At 36.8% G+C, this 23085-nt stretch overlaps 2 protein-coding genes across 9 annotated transcripts; one reads left to right on the plus strand and one right to left on the minus strand.

Moving 5' to 3' along the window:
• Positions 1 to 1659: 1659 nt before the first annotated feature.
• On the plus strand, positions 1660 to 7777 carry LOC104700771 (DExH-box ATP-dependent RNA helicase DExH9). Its single transcript, XM_010416352.3, has 14 exons — positions 1660 to 2111; positions 2307 to 2507; positions 2599 to 2817; positions 3096 to 3425; positions 4247 to 4351; positions 4774 to 4884; positions 5084 to 5334; positions 5473 to 5596; positions 5686 to 5968; positions 6064 to 6218; positions 6356 to 6499; positions 6585 to 6817; positions 6992 to 7256; positions 7352 to 7777. The coding sequence occupies exons 1-14, from the start codon at positions 1677 to 1679 to the stop codon at positions 7628 to 7630; spliced, it is 3135 nt and encodes a 1044-aa protein (XP_010414654.2). The 5' UTR covers positions 1660 to 1676; the 3' UTR covers positions 7631 to 7777.
• On the minus strand, positions 7747 to 13129 carry LOC104704461 (auxin response factor 1). 8 transcript variants are annotated; one of them, XM_087458020.1, is made up of 16 exons: positions 12785 to 13129; positions 12590 to 12636; positions 11782 to 11848; positions 11442 to 11557; positions 11090 to 11185; positions 10927 to 10983; positions 10678 to 10830; positions 10501 to 10585; positions 10256 to 10346; positions 10013 to 10177; positions 9632 to 9751; positions 9467 to 9542; positions 9171 to 9342; positions 8624 to 9087; positions 8278 to 8468; positions 7747 to 8167 (listed from the first exon to the last, which is right to left on the minus strand). In XM_087458020.1, the coding sequence occupies exons 3-16, from the start codon at positions 11816 to 11818 to the stop codon at positions 7999 to 8001; spliced, it is 1992 nt and encodes a 663-aa protein (XP_087314146.1). In that variant the 5' UTR covers positions 11819 to 11848; positions 12590 to 12636; positions 12785 to 13129; the 3' UTR covers positions 7747 to 7998. The 8 variants fall into 8 exon arrangements, with proteins under 8 accessions (XP_087314146.1, XP_087314142.1, XP_087314141.1 ...); XM_087458016.1 differs by having other exon boundaries at positions 8624 to 9096; positions 12785 to 12988; XM_087458015.1 differs by lacking the exon at positions 12590 to 12636 and having other exon boundaries at positions 8624 to 9096; positions 12785 to 13070.
• Between the last annotated feature and the right edge of the window lie 9956 nt (positions 13130 to 23085).

Below are 23085 nucleotides of genomic sequence, written 5' to 3' on the forward strand. Positions count from 1 at the left end.
AAGACATGACGTTAAATCCGATAATTGACCTACTAACAGACGTTACTATGCCGTTAATCACTTCGTTACTGACAAAACAACGTTGTTTTAATGGAAGTTTAATTCGAAAAATGTCATTTAAACCATGAACTTTTAAATATAGGTCATTTAAACCATGAGCTTGTAAATGTATGTTACTTAAACCATAAACTTTCAAATTTATATCAGTTAAATGGCCTACAACAAAGTTCATGGTTTAAATGGTCAAAATTTGAAAGTTCATGGTTTAAATGACATTTTTTTCATTTTACATTCATGTTAGCTTCTCAATTTCTTGAATATAACTCTAGAATTTGTTTTTTAATAAGAAGTTCATATAATTTTATTTTTGACAACTTCTAAATATTAGAATATGAATACAAACATTCATGGATTTATTCAATTATCTTCCTCTTTGTCTCTATATTTTTCTAATCTAACATTTTACAATTTTATTCAACTATTTTCCATTTGATAGTGAACAAAACTCCATTCTTCTTCATATATAAAAATTTAATTTTTTAAGGACAAACTTTCATGAATTTCTCTACAATATTAACCAATATCTCGATCACTGCTGCAACTTTCCAAACTATTGACAAAATTGTAACGCGTTAACCATATGTTCATACATTTATGGATTACGCTAAGAGTAGGAAGTGTTGCAGGAGTCGAGCAAAGTGCAGTAAGGTAACAGAAGAACTAAGAGGAGGAAAACTCATTAAGAATGGTAAAGGAGTCGAGAAAAACTAAAGATATCCAGACACCGGCGAATCAAAGCTCCACCGCTTCTACTGGCGTCGGAAAACATGGCGAAAAAGCTGTCTCGATTATCGTGTCTGACAGAGAGTACATTTTTTCAATATTAAAAAAAAAAAAAGTTTGTTAATCAGTTAGTGCCGTTCATGCTTAGCGATCCAATTTATAGAGTAAAACATCCCTTGTAATTCACTTATCAAATAAACTTAAAAATACCTAAAGATCAAACAAAAAAGTCATTGCTCATTTGCTATCAGGTCAATTTGAATAATAATTTTTGTTCTTCGAAACAGTACATTTCGGTAGTAAACTTTTTATACGCTTTGGGCTAAAATTGTTTTTCATTTTTGACTTTTGAGCGACTCAGTATGATCATCTTGTAACACTTACAACAATTAGCCCCACCATTAGTTGGTTAATGGTTACTGTGCGAGTAAAACTCAAACAAGATAAAACGGAAAACAAATCAAGCCGGTTTAGAGGATGATCTTAACAAGGTTCGAGATAAAACGGAAAGGTGATGAGTTGTGATTTTAGATATGTTCATAGCTGCACTTTGTGGAGGCTACCTTGTTATCTTTTTGTTCAAAATGTGATTCTACTCTTCTCTATGGTTCCGTCCGCCAATAAATAATGTCTGTTTCTCGCCAAAAATGATTTAACGTTTCCCTCCAAAGTATTGTAAATGTATATTTGACAACAACAAAAAAAAAGATTTAAAGTAGTATTAAAAGATTGGAATCACGATTAAAGATATAAAGAAGAATAACGAAGATCATATTATTTTAGTGATTTTATTATTTTCTTCTTATTTTAAAAATTTGTATTCTTATTATATTCACCAAAAGATCTTATTAATAAGTAAACTGAATAATTAAACATACTGTAATTGAACCTATATGAAAAGAATAGAAAAAACAATTGGGCCTTACAAAGGGCTAACTGGGCTAAGAGGAAACCCTAAAACACACGTGGAGAGAGAGAGAGAGAGAGAGAGTATTCAACTTCTTCGTTTTGTGCAAACCACCGGCAACGTTACTCGTCGGCGGAGAACTCACACACACCATTCTCCCATGGGTTCGGTGAAGAGAAAATCAGCGGAGGAATCCTCTGATTGCGCTCCGCCGCAGAAGGTTCAAAGAGAAGACGATTCAACCCAAATCATCAACGAAGAGCTAGTTGGTTGCGTTCACGATGTTTCTTTCCCTGAAAATTATGTTCCTCTTGCTCCCTCCGTTGACACAACCAAACCACCGGCTAAAGAGTTCCCCTTTACCCTTGACTCCTTCCAATCTGAAGCTATCAAGTGTCTCGATAATGGCGAGTCAGTCATGGTATGCTATAATTTGTTTTCAAACTTTGCTTCTATTTTTCAAGCTGTAAAGTTTCAATCTTTTGGTTCAAGCTGTGAACTTTACAATGAGTTCTATGATTAGAATCAGAAGTTATAAACTTTTCTAGGTATATAGTGTAGTTCAATTGAATGTAGAAGGAAATAAGAAAGCTGAAGTGTATGGTTCCATGTTCAGGTTTCAGCTCATACATCTGCTGGTAAAACTGTTGTGGCATCCTATGCTATTGCCATGTCTTTGAAGGAAAACCAGAGGGTTATCTACACTTCTCCTATAAAGGCACTTAGTAATCAGAAGTACAGAGATTTTAAAGAAGAGTTTGCTGATGTTGGTTTGATGACTGGGGATGTTACAATTGATCCTAATGCCTCTTGCCTTGTAAGTATCTTTACTGTTCCTTTTTGTGCTGTCTCAGAGATTGTTTTATTTGCTATCTGTTCTTAGTTTTTTTTTTTGTATTTTGTTTTAGGTCATGACCACGGAGATTTTGCGTAGCATGCAGTACAAAGGGTCAGAGGTTATGCGGGAGGTTGCCTGGATTATTTTTGATGAGGTGCATTACATGCGAGATAGTGAAAGAGGTGTGGTTTGGGAAGAAAGTATTGTAATGGCTCCGAAGAATTCTCGTTTTGTGTTTCTTTCTGCAACTGTTCCCAATGCCAAGGAGTTTGCGGATTGGGTTGCTAAGGTATATCACTCTTGCTAGCCCTGCTACCTCTCTTCTGTGATTGGATTAGTACAATATATACCGTTTATGCACATTCTCGTATCACCTTGTACATATCGTTTAATTATGTTGGAGGAAATAGAAACACGTCTTGGCGAAATGTAATGTAGGTTTCATATATATATATATGGTGTTTCTTTGAGTAGACATAGTATAAAGCCTATTCAAAAGAAATTTTTATTTTTATTTTTATTTGGTGTGGTTGCTCTGGAGATGTGATTATAGAATTGGTATTTCAGGTTCACCAACAACCATGCCACATTGTTTACACTGATTATCGGCCAACTCCACTTCAGCACTATGTCTTTCCTGCTGGAGGTAATGGACTTTACTTGGTTGTTGACGAGAAGGCTAAATTTCATGAGGATAGCTTCCAGAAATCTCTTAACGCACTGGTTCCGACTAATGAGGGTGACAAGAATGGAAAGTCTCATAAGGGATTAGTGATTGGAAAATTTGGTGAAGAAAGTGACATTTTCAAATTGGTGAAAATGATAATTCAGCGGCAATATGATCCCGTGATTTTGTTCAGTTTCAGCAAAAAGGAATGTGAGACACTTGCTACGCAGGTTAGTTTCCTCCTCTTTTGTTTTTATGGTGCAAGTAAATATATCATTTACCAAATAATATATTTATTTGACCTCTTTCCAAATCCCTGAATAACCCGGTCATATGAGAATTTCATCTCATTTTGGGGTATGGTCTTTTTTTTTGTAACTATTGGCAAAACAGGTATCTGATTTGAGTCTGCTAAAAATTAGAAAATTTGTCCAAAAACTTAGGTGTTTCTTTTGTTCGTTTTCTTCTTTTTGTTTGGGATCAATCTTATTCATTTGTGTTTTTAATTCTTTCAGAAACTAGTTATGTCTGTTGACTACTAAGGTATTTGTCTTAGCTAGCTCAGAAAAACTCTCTTGCTGGAGTCTGTTAGTCCTGATAGAGGTTCAATAGAGTTAGTACGTAAAGAAAAGGTGAATTTTCTGGGTATCTTGGGATCGGTTATAGGAGTTGGTTCGCAAAAGAAGTCCTCACTTGAATCAAGACTTGTCTATAGTATACTGTTCCCACCACCAAATTAAAAAAAGTTTCTACAATCATAATCTTGACAGTCTGTTATTACATTGCTACAACGCTCTCTTCATATATTTCTTTTGTATAGACTGTTCAAAACTTATTTTTATGATATTATGATGTGTTTACCTGAAACCTTGCAGTGACTCTGTGGCAACTTGTTTTTATGATATTATAATGTGTTTACCTGAAACCTTGCAGTGACTCCGTGGCCTGTCTTGTTCTATGTGTATTTTAAATCTGAAGTTCATTGTCTGCGTGATGTGGCTCTTACCTACTGTTAGAACGTGAGTATAATGCCTATATGTTTGTTCCACAGATGTCTAAGATGGATTTAAACAGCGATGATGAGAAAGACGCTGTGGAGACAATCTTTACTAGCGCAATTGATATGCTTTCAGATGATGATAAGAAGCTACCTCAGGCAAGCATTCATTAAATCTCTTTCTAAGATGCCTGAGAGTTTGTATAATGCACCTTAACCTATATAACCTTTGTGAATACTTTCCACAATTTCGTGAAACATATTGTTATGTTTAAATGCTGTGAGGTTCTCTGTGTGCTAGGATGTTCCTGTGCACATCTCTGTAGGTGATGGCTAGTTTTGTTGGCTTACTAGTTGTGGATTACCCACCGACCTCGCTTCTTTTATCTCAATTTTTATTTAATATTTTGTATGCCTTGTTACTAACAATGTAAAAGCATATATTCCTTATACTCCTGATGTTGAATTAATAGTCATTTTGGTGCTTGTTTAGTTGATCTAGTTTCAGATGCGATTTGACTTGTTGAATGTATTTTTTTCTGTGGGGAAAGTGACATAATTTATGTCTTCATGTACTGCAGGTGTCAAATATTTTACCCATCTTAAAACGAGGTATAGGCGTTCATCACTCGGGACTGCTTCCAATTTTGAAAGAAGTAATTGAGATATTGTTTCAAGAAGGTCTTATTAAGGTGGGTGAAGCAGTAGAGTTAAAATTTCCATAGTCTCAATTTTTGCTACCTTCTTGATCTGGTTACCGGTAAATAATTTTATGATGTGTTCCTTAACTCTGTTTGGCATACATCATTAACTTAAGTTTTCCTATTTTGAATTGTGTTTACTCTTTCTCACTTTGTCATTACTACTTAAGTTTGAAGTATTTTCTTTTAGTGTTTGTTTGCTACAGAGACATTTAGTATTGGGTTAAACATGCCGGCAAAGACAGTTGTTTTTACAAATGTACGTAAGTTTGATGGAGACAAGTTCCGGTGGTTATCAAGTGGAGAATATATACAGATGAGTGGTCGTGCTGGACGTCGAGGTATTGACAAACGAGGTATCTGTATCCTCATGGTTGATGAGAAGATGGAACCCGCTGTTGCCAAATCAATGCTCAAAGGAAGTGCTGATTCTTTGAACAGGTATATTGTTAAGTATCAGATATATTAAATCCACCGGGTAGAAAATGATATACCTGATTGATAGTTCTGCTTTAAGAGCGTTAGACTTCTTGACATAATTATTGATCTAGACGGTTTTGTTTCATTTTTTATAATCAGTGCCTTCCATTTGAGCTATAACATGCTTCTAAATCAGTTGCGATGTGAAGAAGGTGATCCTGAGAATCTTCTCCGCAATTCGTTCTTTCAGTTTCAAGCTGACCGTGCTATACCTGATCTCGAGGTGCAGTTGCATAATGCTAAATGTTAGATTTCTTGGTTAAATAATGTCCCCCTTATGCAAATGATCTGATTGTGTTCTGATTTATGCAGAAGCAAATAAAATCCCTGGAAAAAGAGAGAAACTCTATGGTGATTGAAGAAGAAGAAAGTTTAAAAAACTACTATAACCTCATTTTCCAACATAAGAGTCTGAAGAAGGATATATGTGAAATTGTGTTCACCCCAAAGTACTGCTTACCCTTTTTGCTGCCAAACAGAGCTGTTTGTCTCGATTGCACAAATGATGATGAAGAGCAACAATCATTCAGCATTGAAGATCAGGATACCTGGGGAGTAATAATGAAATTCAACAAAGTCAAAAGCTTATTTGAAGGTTAGAATTCTGAGAAATAATTTTCGGTTTAATGTTATTTTGGAATCCCTTCAAACAGTGTGATGATTCCGTCTTGACATGACCAATTTATCCAGATGATGATAATAGAAGACCAGAGGATGCAAACTACACCGTAGATGTATTAACTAGATGTATGGTTAGCAAAGATGGCGTTGGCAAAAAGAAAGTTAAGGCTGTGCCAATTAAGGAACGTGGTGAGCCTGTTGTGGTCACTGTTCCTTTATCTCAGGTATCATGGCTGCTCTGTTTAATTTTCTTTTCTTGTCTTCGTAGTCCTATATAATGTTATATACATTCTTTTGCCGCTCATTCTCAGGGTTCTGCTATTGATGATCTTATTGTATTGTTTCTCTTCATCATGGACAGATTAAGAGTTTAAGCAGTGCAATCATGAATATACCAAAAGATCTTGTACCACTGGAAGCTCGAGAGAATGCTCTGAAGAAGGTTTCTGAGTTACTCTCTAGACATCCCGATGGAATACCCCTAGATCCTGAAGTTGATATGAAGGTAGTTTGTTTTTCCCCCGATGCTTCTCTGCTTCTGCTATATTTTCATTTGTCACAAGAGATGAATACAACTTTAATTTCATTAGATTAAGAGCAGCTCTTACAAAAAGACAGTTCGTCGCCTGGAGGCCCTGGAAAACCTATTTGAAAAACACAAAATTGCGAAATCGCCGCTCATAACAGAAAAGCTGAAAGTTCTACACATGAAGGAAGAGCTAACAGCCAAGATCAAGTCACTTAAGAAAACTGTCCGATCATCAACAACATTGGCGTTTAAAGATGAACTCAAGGCCAGAAAGCGTGTTTTACGAAGGCTAGGGTAAGTATTTACTAAATTTATACCATTCACTTTCGAAATATTCTTATGAAACCAACTCAATCTTATACATCAGCTGCATCAATCTCTTCTGCCCTCTTTAAAGTCACAGAAGTGTAATACTCCACTGATAACTCTATTAGCTTTATTTATATCATTATTGCTATTGAAATGCAGATACACCAATAGTGATAATGTCGTGGAGTTGAAGGGGAAGGTTGCATGTGAAATCAGCAGTGCAGAAGAATTGACGTTAACGGAGCTAATGTTCAGTGGTGTCTTCAAGGATGCAAAGGTGGAGGAGTTGGTTTCTCTCCTTTCTTGCTTTGTGTGGCGAGAGAGACTCCCTGACGCCGCTAAACCCCGAGAAGAACTCGACTTGCTCTTCATACAGTTACAAGACACAGCTAGGCGTGTTGCTGAACTTCAGCTTGACTGCAAGGTATTCACTAAAACATTCTCTCCCTGCGCTCATCCAAGAAAACTCGACTATGAAGCTTTGGTCCATAACTTTCTGTCTTTTATGACTTGTGACAGGTCGAAATTGATGTGGAGAATTTTGTGCAATCGTTCAGACCGGATATAATGGAGGCGGTGTATGCTTGGGCAAAAGGGTCTAAATTCTTTGAGGTCATGAAGATTGTTCGTGTTTTCGAAGGGAGCTTGATCAGAGCGATAAGGAGAATGGAGGAAGTTCTGCAACAGCTCATAGTAGCTGCAAAATCTATAGGAGAAACACAGCTTGAAGCTAAACTAGAAGAAGCTGTTTCTAAGATCAAAAGAGACATTGTATTTGCAGCATCTCTCTACTTGTGATGTCGTGCTTATTTCATCCTGGCAACAAGATCGAAACAAAAGCAAGGAATTTTGTTTGTACGTTCATATATTTTTGAAGGCCTCATAATTTGTACTAGAACTATAAAACCAAGAGGTAATTTAATTTCGTAATTTTATTTTTGACCATGACCATTGTTTCACGTAGAACTAGACGTGAATCTTAATTCCACATTTAAGCTACACAACTCCTCAAAACGTTTACATCTAAGTGAATTCATAAGATCTGAAGACATAAAACTTCATTGCTATACACAAACATCTCAATTATCAAATTGTCTAGCGATCTCTTGCTTCTGCTTTCATCTTTACTACGTGGCAAGTGCATTTAGAGCATAACAGTGATATACTCATCTTGAGCCAGCCATAGACGATGACCTGCCCTCTATGTTCCCATTTTCATCTACATCATTTTTTGGCTGCATCCTCGCATTGACTGTGAGTTTGTTCTTGGGTGAAAGTTTCTTCACTTCCTCCGGTGTGTAGATGAATATCTTTCTCACCATTCCACAGAACTCACTGCATCACAAAACAGAAGGCCAGAATGATCATCAACATTAAATGACACATTACAGTAGATGATACTCAACAGTTTAAACGCTGCTGTGTTTCTTGAGACCAGCACTTACTTCCATGGATCATCACCAACCATCATCATGTCATCTTCATCATCGGTGTAAACAACCTGCCATTTCCTGGTAGATTCTAAGAGTTCACCCTTGATATCGAACATCTCTTCCAGTTTCTTAAACAGATCTTCGTAGCACTCTGACCTTGTCAGATCAACAGCTCTCCCTACTGCACTGCCTTGCATGTGCACCTAAATCAAATTGCCAAGAAAACATTCTTTTAGTCCAAAGCAAGACGCAGTCACTGTAAAGATTCTGATAACCCTGACAATATTAGAGTTGTGACCTAAAACAAAAACAAAACTAGATTTTGATAGAGTGAATGATCCAAGAGGGTAATAATCACCTTTGTGCAGCTACGTATCTGTCTACTTTGTGATTCTTGAGGAGACCTCAAAGAGGATTTCTCAGGGTCACCACTTCCTGACGGAATATCAGATTGGTTGATGTTTAACGGCTCAGGTTGCTGACCAGAGTCAAACTCATTGGATGGTACAGGTTGATCTACAGCGACAGCACCAGTAGACACAGAAGCAGCAGAAAAACATTCATCCACGTTAACATTTTCAACTAGCTCAAACCCAAAAAGCCTGCAGACATTTCCATTGGTTTGTTTCTTTTCAGTAGATTCATTGTTAAACGCTGAAGCAAAGGATTCAGCAGCACTATCTGCATGGGTGGGCCAAAAGGCTGATCCAAGGGATACTCCAAATGATTTGTTCCCACCATGACTAAACATAGCAGCTTTGGCAGGAGGAGAGAATAATGGCACCGAGGAAGGAGTATCTGCCGGGGATTTCCACACACCATCTGGAGTAACTGAAGAGAGCATAAATAAAAAGAGCCAGAGCTGCCACAACGACCATTTCAAAAGAGAAAGGAACACAGAATACCTTGAGCAGATGGACAGGGAATTGGTGTAGGCAAACCAGGAGGTCTCGGTCGTTTGTTCCTTTGTGGAGGCTGAGGTTGTGAGGAAGGGATATTATTTGCAACTAGGGGCTCAAGTTCCCATGGTGAAACTCTCTCAGGACGAAATACAGATGAGGGCTCGTCCCATTGAACCTGAAGCATTATCAGATTGCCAACGAGCATATTAAGTATTAAGATGCATCAATCTATTCATTCAACTAGAAATACAGATCTATAACTTGCTCCACTGCAAAGTATAACAGTAGAATACTCTAACCTTCAGCGATCTCCATTCAGAATCATGCCAAACCGAAGAATTGTTTTCCTGAACGCCAACTATTGTGCCACTGAACCTGCATAGTTAAAACATAAAAAAAGACGAGAAATTATATTGCTTTCAGCTTTATCAGCAAAAAGAAAACAAGATAGTTAGATGTGATACCTTTTCTCGGGAGCTTCTTCACCCTCGAATCTCATCTTGAAACGCATGCCTACAGACAGCTTCTGTGTCTTAGCTTCGAGATACCTATTGACGCTCACAATAAACTCTGACCTACTTGTCCTGATAATAGAAGATATGTCAGCCTGAATTTTCAGCCAAATGATTATCATCAAGCATATGCTAGGAACAGTAACTCAAAGGCATAAGATGCACATTAGAAAAAAAGACCAGCTGGTGTGTCTGTCGAGACTGGCTAGATACATCTAACATAGCAAAAGTTAAGTTTTCTAAATTAAGCTGACAATCCGATGCAGCAATTGATGCGTTCTGGACCATTTGATGGTCAATGACTCAATTAAACTACATCAAGAATAGCCGAACCTTGGCTTGTAGAAGACAGAAAAGATTGTTCCTGTTGTAATGGCATGAGCTGCAGTCGCAAGGACCCCGATATGCATGCTATGACTTGAGATAACAGATGATGGGATATTCATCTGTTGTCTCATGTGCCTCCTAACACCTACTCGGAGCTCTTCATTCTCACCTCTGAAAGACAATTCTATGTCACATGCTCAGTCGTTTATGGCAGAAATAATATGTAGACAAATGAAATGACGAACTTGCCTTAAGAAAATGAAAGCATCACCAGCCACTAGTTTCTTCGAGCTAACAAAAACACTCCATCCAGTTGTTAGCAAATGGCGCCTTGGTTGCCCTGTAATCACAAACTCGTGATATTTAACAAACGTGAACCAACAGTATTATCGCAGAACTATGTAAGGCTTTACAAAGTTTCCAGTAGCAGTAGCATTGGGGTTACAGAACCGCAGTTTAAAGATCACCTCATAATAAGATACCAAGTGTATTACCTCGGAAAATGTGCCTAAAATGCCATTCATTATTGTGCAAATCAGTTGCAACCAATTCTTGCCACGGTGGTTGTTGGGACATATCCTAAAAAAGAGAAAGCAAAGTATTACAAAAAAGGAACAAGAGAGTTGGAGGTGTTCCCAAAAAGGAACAAGAACACCGGATGAAAGTCTGACCAAGGGTGGAAGACAATCATCTGCATGTCTCCGTAGCACAGAGAATCCACCATGTGTGCTTGTGTCCGAAGCAGTTAGTGTCTTGCAGAATGAATGTACTGTGCACTTTTCAGGTTCTTGAACAGGGGCATCTGGGCTGATTGGTTCGCTTTGCTGATAACCAAACACAATAGTTTCACCAAATCAAGAACAGGAAAACAAAACATAAAACCGTATTCTGTAAAACACTAAATCATCAAATTTGCTTACATCCAGTTCTGGCAGTAAGGTTATTTGTGCATATACTTCGTCAGTGTCGGGCTCTGCCTGAGCTTGCAAAGTGAAGCACAACAAGGTATAAAATCATTTAGCCAACACATTTCATAAAGAAAAAGTAGGGAAATTTTGTCATATATCACATTATTTAGCCTACCCTGCGCTGGATGTTGATCACTTTACAGAGAATCTTAGATGGGAGATCGAAGGAAGGCATCTGTTGCTCCAAACCTTGGTGCATTGATGCCTCGAGCTGCATAAGCAGTGACCAGTTAAATGCATATATGTGATAGTCAGATAAGATGGAAAAAAAACGATTAATCACGTGAAATTAAACAGACAGTACATTTATGTCCTCTATACAACAACACATGCTTTTGTGATTTTATTTTTAGCTTGAGAGCATCAACAAGGCAATTAACAGTCCAATTAACAAAACTGGCTTTAGCAAATGAGCATGATACGGTTTTATGACAATGTTAAGTGATTCAACACAATAACCAGAATACCTGCCCCATGTGGCCTTCAGGGAAATAATAAACTCGTTCCCCTTCACGAGGTAAGGTTACAAGAGGTCCAGCACAGGCATGCCAGAGCTCCCTACATAGAGCATCACTTAATACCCCTACAAAGAAACAAAAAAAATGGTTATGGGACGCAACAATGTATCTCAAAAACAAAGCAATGGTTGAAATAAAATTGCTCCAAAGCTTTAAACCCCTTTTCCACTCATTAATCAGCCATTCCAAGTTATGCAGAATCCCCAAAACAAGCTTAGAAAGCAAATTCCCAGTAGAAAACAGCATGCACACTTGACAGAATGGTATAAACACAAAATGATCCACAAACCTCCAGGTTTTTCAGATGAATGATTGCTAGCTGCCATTTGGAATCCACTTAATTTCGATAACTTCACCTGAGCGAAAACAAAAGAAGAGAAAACGATAAGATTGAAATGCCTTTGTGAAAGAGCAGAAGAAGAAGATGGACCTATCCTCACTCTAATTTAGACAAACAAAAAAAACTCTCATAGATGTCATTATGTAGAAAACATTTTTTTTTAAAAACCCTTTCATAAATTGACTGACAAAAATGTGGGCCATTTATGTAACTGCTTTGTTCTACATTGTTGTCTAAAGCACACCACAAGACTCAGATTCTCAAATATTATTACCCAAATTGAAGAGTAATCCAACAGTCACCTCAAAACAAAGAGGTAAAAAAAGCAAAAGCAAGACAAGAACCTACTCACAAACATACCAAAAATGAACAGATTTCAGTCACACTATGCAACACAAAAAACTATTACTAAAACCATGTCTACAGATCTCAACTCAGAACCTCAAAATCAAATCCATGAGAAGAATACAAGTATACACACAACAACTACAGACAAAGATTCCAAAATAACAGAAGAGCAAACCTATTTAGAAAGCAAAAGGGGGTAAAGCTTGAAAAAGAAACAAGATCAGGAACCAGAAAAAGACTTGAATTTGGGATGTGAAACGAAACAACGAAACTTGATCAAGATTATCCCCAAAAAATCAAAATCGAGAAACAAAAACCACAAATCTGACTACAGATCCTCAAAAGTCTTCTCATTTTCCAACATTTACTAAGCAAAAGAAAGCAAAAAACCCAGAAATAAAAATCGAACCTTTACTGAAAAAAACAAATGGATCCAAACAACCCAAAGCGAGAGAGCTAGGGTTCAAACAAAAACCCAGAAGATGAGATGTTTGATTTGGGGGTGGGGGAGGGGGAGAGAGGAGGAGGCAGTGAGAATTTGCTGTTAAAAACCCATCAAAAAAATAATTGCAAAGAAAGAAAGAAACAGTAGATTGATTTGTACCAAAGATGTGAGAGAGAGAGATAAAAGGGGGCGTGTATGCAAAGGTGTATACACACACCGTCAGTGTTTGGTTGAAGCCGACACGAACCCTTTGGCTATGGCTTGCCTCTTTTTTTGTTCTTCTCTTTTATTTTATTTTATTTTCTTCTCTTTTGGGTTTTTTTTCCAAACCACGGAGCAAATGACATGCTCTCTACTAGTCTCGTCTCTTTATGGCAGTAAATGATAGCATATTGAAAGCGGTTTTCAAAATGATTTAATCAAATCCGCACATAAGATATCAATCACAAAACATATTATTTTTTTTGCATTTTTTCAAAAAAAAAAAATTGCAGATTGTGCCTTAAATAATAAGGTAGACTGCTTTTCTCAATAACAATGATCATTAACCAGCAGTTTTTGGACCACACCTGATATAACTACTCTCTCCGTTTCAAAATATATGATATTTTGGAAAAGTTTTTTATATCATAATATAGGATGTTTTCAAGTTTCTATGCAACTTTTAGATTAGTTTAGTATTTTATATTATGCAGTATTGTTTCTGATTGGTTGAATTTGTTAAAAGTAAAGACTTCTTAATATGTGTGTTTTACTTAAAACATCCTATATTTTGAAACGGAGGGAGTATTATTTTATAACATTTTTATACCTTCTGAAAAAAAAAGGCAAATAACAAAGAAAAAAATATGTATCTTTTCTCTTTCTATTATTATTTCAGTTTTTTTTAATTACTCTGATGTTTTTTTAAAACATTTTCATAATATTTTTGTTTAATATATTTTCAGATAATTTAATACAAAAATACACTTTCTAAATGATCTAATAGATATTAAATTATAAAGAAATCCTTACAGCAAATTGATTAACGAAAATGAAAATGAAAATGACAATAAAATATAATAAAATAATGATATGAAAATGAAAATGAAATAATATGAAATCCGTACCGCAAATTGTTTTGCACCAATCAAACATCATTTTGTACCGCTTATTTTGGAATAACCGTACTTTTTCCGCAAATACATTTGTCCCGTACGTATCGCAGTTGAACTGTGCCGCATTATCAAATTCTTTGGCTGTGATTGGAAACACCAAACAAGCGGTTTTCATTATTTTTTGGGTAAAAACCGCACACATTTTCAAAACAAATTTGCGTTTAAAAAAAAAAAAAGATTTGCGGTTTTGTCCAACAAATAATACGTTGGACCGCTTTTTCTAATAGGCATCGATCTTTACCCAGCGGTTTTGAATACCGCAGAAGATAATACAATGTTTTATAATAAAATAAATGTTATTTTCTCTTTCATCTCTCACTCATATGTTAATTTATCTTCCTAAACATTATTACATAACATTTGATAAGGTATTTATCAAAAAAAAATCATACAAAATATGTTGGTTAAATAATTTAACAGATTAAAAGTATAAAGGTTAATAAATGATTATAAATTATAAATAACAAAATAAATAATGATAATAAATTGTAAATAATAATAAATTCACATTATAATCCCATGTTATAAATAGCACAAATGTTAATAAATTATAAATAATGTTTTTAGTTGTGCATAAAAATATAAAATATATGTACATAATAGTTTAAAATAAATTTTGGTATTTAAGGTTTGAATTATTTTTCCATTAACACAAAACAATTAATAATTTACAATTATATTAATTATTTATTATTTTGTACCGCTTATTCTAAAACCCCAATAGTTTTTCACCAATCAAAGATTATTCAATACCGCTAATTCTATATAAACCGCACTTGTCCCGCAAATATATTTCTTCCGCATGAACCGCAGGTGAACCGTACCGCACTATCAAAAATTTTGTCCCGCATAACCAAATATGTTGTTACCATTCAGACCCTTTGTCCCGCACTACTAAATCCGCTGTTACCATTCGGATTATGGCTGTGAATGGTAGCATGTTGAAAGCGGTTTTCAAAAACATTTTATCAACGCACATAAGACACCAATCACAAAACATGTTATTTTTTGTGTTTTTTAAAAAAAAATATGCGGATTGTCTCGTGAATAATATCGTGGACCATTTTTCTGAATAACAATGGTCTTCAACCAGCGGTTTTTGGACTGCACCTGATATAACTATTATTTTGTAGCATTTTTATACCTTCTAAAAAAGAGGCAAATAACAAAGAAAAAAATATCTATTTTTTCTCTTTCTAACTCACCGTTCAGTTATTTTTTTATTACTCTAATGTTTTTTTAAAACATTTTCATAATAGTTTTGTTTAATATATTTTCAAATAATTTAATACGAAAATACACTTTCTAAATGATCTAATAGATATTAAATGATAAAGAAATCCGTACCGCAAATTGATTAATGAAAATGACAATAAAGTAAAATAAAATAATGATATGAAAATGAAAATGAAATAATATGAGATCCATACCGCAATTTGTTTTTCACCAATCAAACATTATTTGTACCACTTATTTTGGAATAACCGCACTTGTCTCGCAAATACATTTGTCCCTCACGTACCGCAGTTGAACCATACCGCATTATCAAATTTTTTGTCCCGCACTACTAAATCCGCAGTTACCATTGGCCGTGAATGGTAGCATGTTGAAAGCGGTTTTCAATAACTTTTTACCAAATCCGCACATAAGACACCAATCAGAAAACATATTATTTTTTTGCGTTTTTTCAAAAAAAAAAATTGTGGATTGTCTCGTGAATTATAACTTGGACCAATTTTTTGAATAACAGTGGTGTTTAACCAGCGGTTTTTGGACCGCACCTGATATAACTATTATTTTATAGCTTTTTTATACCTTCTAAAAAAGAGACAAACAACAAAGAACAAAATATCTATCTTTTCTCTTTATAACTCACCGTTCAGTTATTTTTTTTTATTACTCTGATGTTTTTTAAAACATTTTCATAATATTTTTGTTTAATATATTTTCAAATAATTTAATACAAAAATACACTTTCTAAATGATCTAATAGATATTAAATTATAAATAAATCTGTACCGCAAATTGATTAATGAAAATGAAAATGACAATAAAATAAAATAAAATAATGATATGAAAATGAAAATAAAAATGAATTAATATGAAATCCGTACTGCAAATTATTTTTCACCAACCAAACATTATTTTGTACCGTTTATTTTGGAATAACCGCACTTGCCCCGCAAATACATTTGTCCCGCACGTACTGCATTATCAAATTCTTTGTCCCGCACTACTGAAACGATCCGACCCATTTTATGTTTAAAAATAATAATAGTAATAGTAATAATAATAATAATCTAAGCTAGTAGTCTCATATCCACTAGCCACCTAACCACAATTAAACCACACAGCGGAAATTACTCAACAAATACCAATATCCAATGAATATCCAATAATAAAATAACCAATATAAATCTGAACAATTATCCAATAACCAAACATCATGAAACAAATAACTAACAACCTAACAATGTTTTATTGACCCAACTCTAGAAACCTAACTGAAGCCAGACAAGAACCAATTGAGCCACTAGAACATCCTCCTCTTCATTGCCTTGTATCCACGATCACACTTTGTCTTTACCTGCACCACAAACACAAATTGAGATGCATGAGTATTTATTAAACACTCAGTAAGGCAATCCTCCCATCTACTGGAAGGGAGGTCTCGACCGACACTGGCACTTGGTGTTGACCGACACTACCCCACAGTGTCGATCGATGCTGCTCACTAGTGTGATCGTGGATACAAGGCAACCGCAATCCACTCGAAGCCGAGAGTCGAATCTCGCTTCTCATCACCTCCAATCCGCCCAATACTCAAACCCAAAGCCATATGAATCTGTAGGAACCCTATAGCAACCATAACAAGCAAGAAAACAATAACAAACAAGCAAGACAACAGAAATCTCAAGCTTAGATCAGCCATGGTCATGCACTCACCTCTTTGCAGGAAAATTCTGACCAACAGCAACGAATCCAACCCTCCTAGCAAGCTTCTAACACCTTCCTAGCCTCATATCTCTCAAGAAAAGCCAATAAATCTCACCAATCCTCTAAAAAACTCAAGAACACTCAAACATTTCTTTTCTTCTTTTGTTCGACTTGCCACTTAAATATCACGGTTCAATGGTTTCTTTAAACAAAACTGACCCAAATCGACAATTAAATTGAACTGGTCGAACCAAAAAAATGTTGGTGTCGATCGACACCCATCCCCAAAATGCACATTTTAGTTCGCGGATGTTACAATTCTCCCCCACCAACATAGATTCGTCCTCAAATCTCGAACAACCATCAGGCAAGGACTCCTGTGCAACCATCTTCACGGCCCGCACTCCTCTGACCGATCTTTGAAAGGTCACCTCCAGAAACTAGACTCACGTTTCAGACATTATTTGCTCTCGACTTTTGGAGTTTCCTTTACTCATAGGTCTTAACCTTGAGTTTTTATTGGCTCCTCATCACGCCTAAGCCTGCATGCCATGATATTGGCTCCTCATCGAGCCTAAACCCGCATGTCATAATGTATAAGGAAGTCCAATACTTGTCTCTCGGGTTGCCACCCTACATCGCGCCCCCGGATCGTCATCCGAAGTCGATATATCAACCATACTCTCAAGCCACAAAGTATCAGAATATGGCGGTACTAGGAGAACTAAAGTCCTCCAAGAGTCGTTCAGGACCAACTGTCCCTAGAGCAAACAATTCTGAACATGTCTGAGTCCTATCCCTAGCCAGATTTCCTTTCTGTGGTTCGCGTAAAACAACACAATGTCCTACCAACTACATATCCCCTCACTGGAATACCTCATGACCACACAAGGATCATCAAAATGCCACAAGGACCGCCATAAAGGCCAACATTTGTCCTAAACAGGACCGCCACAAAAGCCAAACAAATGTCCTAAACAGGACCGTCATAAAGACCACTCGTTCTGAAGGACCGTCACGAAGACCATTTGTCCCGAAGGACCGTCACAAACACCACTTATCTTGAAGGACCATCACAAACACCACTTGTCCCAAAGGACCATCACAAACACCACTTGTCCCGAAGAACCGCACGAAGACCACTTGTCTCGAACGACCGTCACGAAGACCATTTGTCCCGAAGGACCGCCTAAACAGGCAACATTGACTAAACATACCACCACAAAGGCCACACAATTGGCTAAACAGTCTGCCACAAAGGCCACACAATTAGCTAAACAACCTGTCACAAAGGCCACATAATTGGCTAAACAGCCCGCCACAAAGGCCACACAATGGCTAAAAAGCCCGCCACGAAGGCCACACAAGCCCCTCCAAGGCTCACAACCACTAAAAAAATGGACAAATTCTAACTCACATAAAACTTTCCGTTTTTAGAACTTTCCACTTTTGGAAACTTTCCACTCTTGGAAATTTCCATTTCAGAAAACTTTCCTTTCCGATACCAGCTTTGCGGAAACTCTTACCCCGAACACCACCTCATCTTGTTACTTAATCGCACAACCAACCACACCTAAGCGACCAAGTAAACAAGAGAGATAGGTTGGAATACTTCATTCCCGCTTCAGCCACGGACTACAATTGGGACCAGGCTAGACAAGTTCAAGTTGCGTCCTGCTTCTTGAACCACTTCTTGAACCTTGCCTTCATCCTCGCCTCTGGCTCCCAAGTCTGCTCCTAACAACCATCACAGTCCAATAGGACTCTCATCAAAGGAATCTTTTTCTTCTGAAGTTCTTTGTTCCTCCTCTCGAGAACCCTCACTTGTCTTGCCTCCAAAGTCATGTTAGGCTAAAGATCCTCAGGAATCTTAGCTAACAACTGATCATCCTCGCGGAGGCACTGCGCAACATCGACACATGAAACACTTCATGGAATGCACACATAACCTTAGACAACTCCAGCCTATTTGCTACCAGTCCCACCCGCTCAATCACTCTGAACAGACCCATATACCTCAGACTTAACTTAGTCTCTGTCAATGACCTTGTTGGACCCTGCAACATGGCCATCTTGAGGTAAACTCTATCTCCCACCTAAAACTCAAGATCTTTCCTCCTCTTGTCAGCATAACTCCTCTGCCGATCCTGAGCTTCCTTCATGTTCAGCTTTAGAACACGAATCTTCTCTGAGGTCTCCTGAACAAAACTCGCCCCGGACATGCTCCTCTTACCCACCTGAGTCCAGCATAACGGTGTACCAAATGGCCTCCCATACAACGCCTCATAAGGAGCCATCCTAAAACTCACCTGATAGTTGTTGTTGTAAGCAAACTCTACCAAGCTTAGGTGATCTGCCCAATGGCCACCCCAATCCAACACACACATCCTCAGCAAATCCTCCAGCGTCTGGATTGTCCTCTCTGACTGCCCATCTGTCTGGGAATGATAAGTTATACTCATATGCACCTTAGTACCCATTTCTGCCTGAAACGCCCTCCAGAACACCGAAGTGAACCTGGAATCCCTATCAGACACAATACTCGATGGCATCCCATGCAACCTGACTATCTCCTTCACATATTTCTTAGCCAAGACCGCTGCTCCATCAGTCTTTTTAATGGCCAGAAAATGTGCCCACTTAGTCAACCGGTCCACAATGACCCATATAGCATCAAAAGTCCATGACACTAGCAATCCTACCACAAAGTCCATAGTAATCATATCTCACTTCCACTCTGGAATGGGAAGACTCTTCAGTAACCCACCTGGGACCTGATGCTCAGCCTTCACTAGATGGCAAACATCGCACCTCGCGATCCAACTAGCTATATCCTTCTTCATCTCGACCCAGTGATAGTACCTCTTGAGATCACAATACATCTTAGTTGCTCCTGGATGAATAGAGAACATGCTCGCATTAGCCTCCCTCAGGATCTCCTGCCTCAACTCCTCATCCTTGGGAACACAAATTCGTCCATGTACCAAAATAGTACCATTAGCTGAGACCTGATACTCTGAATCAACATCCTTAAAGACATTCACCAGCCCCAAATCCTTCTCTTGAGCCAACCGCACTCTGCTCAAAAGATCTGCTCTATCTCTTCTAACAGAGACTCCATATCCTGCTCCTGAGCCGAAGCCGCCCGCTTCCGACTCAGAGCATATGCAACCAAGTTAGCCTTACTAGGGTGGTAGGCTATCTCCAAATCATAATCCGCCACCAGCTCCATCCACCGTCTCTGCCTCAAATTCAGCTCGGGCTGAGTGAATATGTAATTCGGGCTCTTATGATCTGTAAACACCTGCACCTTTTCACTATAAAGATAAGATCTCCAAATCTTCAGGGCAAAAACTACAACAGCCATCTCCAAATCATGAGTAGGATAGTTGTCCTCATGCTTCCGCAACTGCCGCAAAGTGTAGAAAATCACCTTCCCATGCTGCATCAACACACACCCCAAACAAATTCTGGATCCATCTGTATAAACCACATAGGGTTCTCCTTGCTCTGGCAATGCCAATACTAGCGTAGTAGTCAACATCTCCTTCAAGCTTGTAAAGCCCTCCTCGCATTCCTGTGACCAAAAAAAAGGAACATCCTTCCCTGTCAACTTAGTCCTGGAATGTGCCCTGCACAAATCTCCTGTAATAACCTGCCAACTTAGTCCTCGGACGTACTATACGTTCGCATATTCTGATTAACCGCAACCCACTTAACTGCTCCAACGGCTGCACCCCCCTCGGTAACTGCTCCAACAGCTGGTCAACAGATCTGCCAAGCGTTCATCTCGACCCTGGGATCCACCTGCTGCAACCCCACACATGGGTTCCCAGCACTCCCGGCACGCTCACCGGTTAACCCTCTCTGGTCCCTCCTGATATGCTTGCGACCCTCTAACGTACCTCATCGTGGAACTCTGGACCACACTCTCGCTGGCCCTGGGAACCTGCCCGACTACGACCACGACAACGCCCACATCCACGAAAACATTTATATTTGTTACTCATCCATCTAGGGCAAAAAACCAATAACTTCAACTCAAAGTTATATTTAAAAAGAAAAACCAATAATTTGGACTCACAGTACATTACAATAATACCATACTAATTAATTTTGTTGATAAGTAATGCAATTACCCAAAGTTATACTATTTGTATCAAAAGAAAAGCATAGAAGACATGTGTTGGTAAATGGAAAATAATGCAAAACCCACCAGAGTTCCTTACAGCTTCACCGCTTGTCCCCTGTGGTGGGCACTCAATTAAGATTCACGCGCTCTACAAAAAGAAGCAATATCCACTTGGATTAGTTAAATGATTTTTTTAATTAAGCTAACAAAGTAGAGATTTAGGCTACCAGTAATAATTAATGTATGCTTAATAATTGAGTTGTTTTGTCTTTGACAGTACCATCACCAGCTTGACGTGTCCTCTTCTCGGTAAGCAAGGACCTGTCTCCTTTGTCTCTAACCAATCTTTTTATTTTCATTTTTCGTATAAGAAGAAAATTTTATTTTTAGTTCTGAAATCTTTTAAAAACTATAGTCATGTAAAGAAAAACATAACTGATCTTCTTTTTGTGTGCATAATAATATTCGGGTACCCGTGATCCAAATCCAATCCAATCTAAACTTTTAAATCCAAATGTTTGGATTTAATTAAATTTTCCAAATCTAATCCGGATATATTTTATATATGTAAATTTATATAAATTATTTGTATCAAATTTACTTGTTTTTCATAATAAATAGTCTTATTGTTTGCTATAAATATGCCTTAGTACATTTTTAGGTATTTTCTTGGGGGATTTTCAAAAATACTCTTTTTCCTATATCACTTTTTAAAAATACTCTTTCATGTTGGTGATTTTCAAAAATCCCTTTTTTCTATGAATAAAATCACTAAATTCTAATCTCTAAACACCAAATACTAAACCCTAACCCCTCAAAACTATATCCTAAATGTAAAATGAGAACCCAAATCTAAAAAAAAAATTCTAAAAATTAATTTAACACATTGAAATTATGTAAAAGAGTGTAAAAATGAAAATGTTAAAAAAAAGAGTAATTTTGAAAAGGGATATCTTAAAAAGAGTATTTTTAACAAATTCTCTATTTTTTTTCTATTGGATTTTTTTCTATTTTAAAAAAAGTTAAAAACTATTTTAATCTTATTTTAATAATATTATGAATTCGATATTCGACCGCAAATATCTACTAATATTGGCGAATCTGAATCCATGTTGTTTCAGGTACCCAAAAATTCAAACTATCCGATTTGTGGCTACTCCTACTACCAATAATACAAATGTTACAACCAATACATAAATTTGCATCCAACCAGCAAGGAAAATAATGAATACTGTGTATATTTAAGAAGATGGCCTTGACTTGACATACATATTTTCCAAACAATTTTTACACTTTATTTAATCATTACGAAAATATTATTTTTTTTCTCCCATTTTTCATGTCTTTTGTTTTTATTTACTTGGTTCATTTCTCAGAGAAATATCAAATATGGGCCTTATGATTAGTGCTTTAGTTGTAGTTGTTTTTTTTTTTTTTTTGAAAAATTTAGGCTGCAAGATTTTTTTCTGTAGCTTATAATTTTCGTATAAGGTAAAAACTATTATGTTTCATATATATTTTTTAAAAATTTCTGTTTTAATGAAAAAAAACTGTGAACTTGGTACACCACTTGGAACAAATTGTGCCATGGTCCAAAACATTAATCTGGCTTGACTTCCAATCCGATTTTACCATATTCCAGTATAGTTCGAGAGTTTTAAATTAGGAATTTGTTCCACTTGAAGTATTTATAACAGCCTGTGATGCTAATTGAGAGAAGATACAATACATAAAGTGGAAAAATACTTATTTTTTTTTAATATGAGATATAGTGGAAAAATACTTTCAACGTCAACACTAACATAACAGACGTAAAATCCAAACAATCAGGAATCATATGATCAAATTGATCACAAAATTATTAGTAACATATGTTACGAGAATAATATTAGTAATAGATTGAAAATTTCATAATATTATACACTATCACACTATTAAAAACTATATATTACATAGTTTCCTCTGATTTGAAAAGATTAGTTTTTGTACCTAGGAAGCTTTTAACATTACTCCTGAATTATCAAAAAAAAAAAACTATATATTATAGGCTAACAAACAATCGACAATTGATATAGGTAAGGGAACTTTCATGAAAAGACAAAAAAACGCTCTCTGACCCTTTTCCTGAGGTAGACTTCTTCAAGCCGTTTCTTTGACCTTCTTAAGCCGGTGGCGGCCACCACCGGCGACTCTCTTTCTGACCATGGCCAAGAAAAAGCGCAAACACGCTCTAC

This window comes from Camelina sativa, chromosome 7, assembly GCF_030686135.1.
Source record: "Camelina sativa cultivar CO46 ecotype springtype chromosome 7, ASM3068613v1".
Classification (NCBI taxonomy): Eukaryota; Viridiplantae; Streptophyta; class Magnoliopsida; order Brassicales; family Brassicaceae; genus Camelina; species Camelina sativa.

Coding starts and splice junctions, on each gene's coding strand:
- LOC104704461 (XM_087458015.1), bottom strand. CDS start 11,818: ATGGCAGCTAGCAATCATTCATCTGAAAAACCTGGAG. Junction 10,347..10,500: donor TTTTAGGCACATTTTCCGAG/GTAATACACTTG, acceptor TTGTGATTACAG/GGCAACCAAGGCGCCATTTG. Junction 8,469..8,623: donor AGATACGTAGCTGCACAAAG/GTGATTATTACC, acceptor AATTTGATTTAG/GTGCACATGCAAGGCAGTGC.
- LOC104700771 (XM_010416352.3), top strand. CDS start 1,677: ATGAAAAGAATAGAAAAAACAATTGGGCCTTACAAAGGGCTAACTGGG. Junction 5,335..5,472: donor AGTGCTGATTCTTTGAACAG/GTATATTGTTAA, acceptor TTTTATAATCAG/TGCCTTCCATTTGAGCTATA. Junction 5,969..6,063: donor AGTCAAAAGCTTATTTGAAG/GTTAGAATTCTG, acceptor CAATTTATCCAG/ATGATGATAATAGAAGACCA.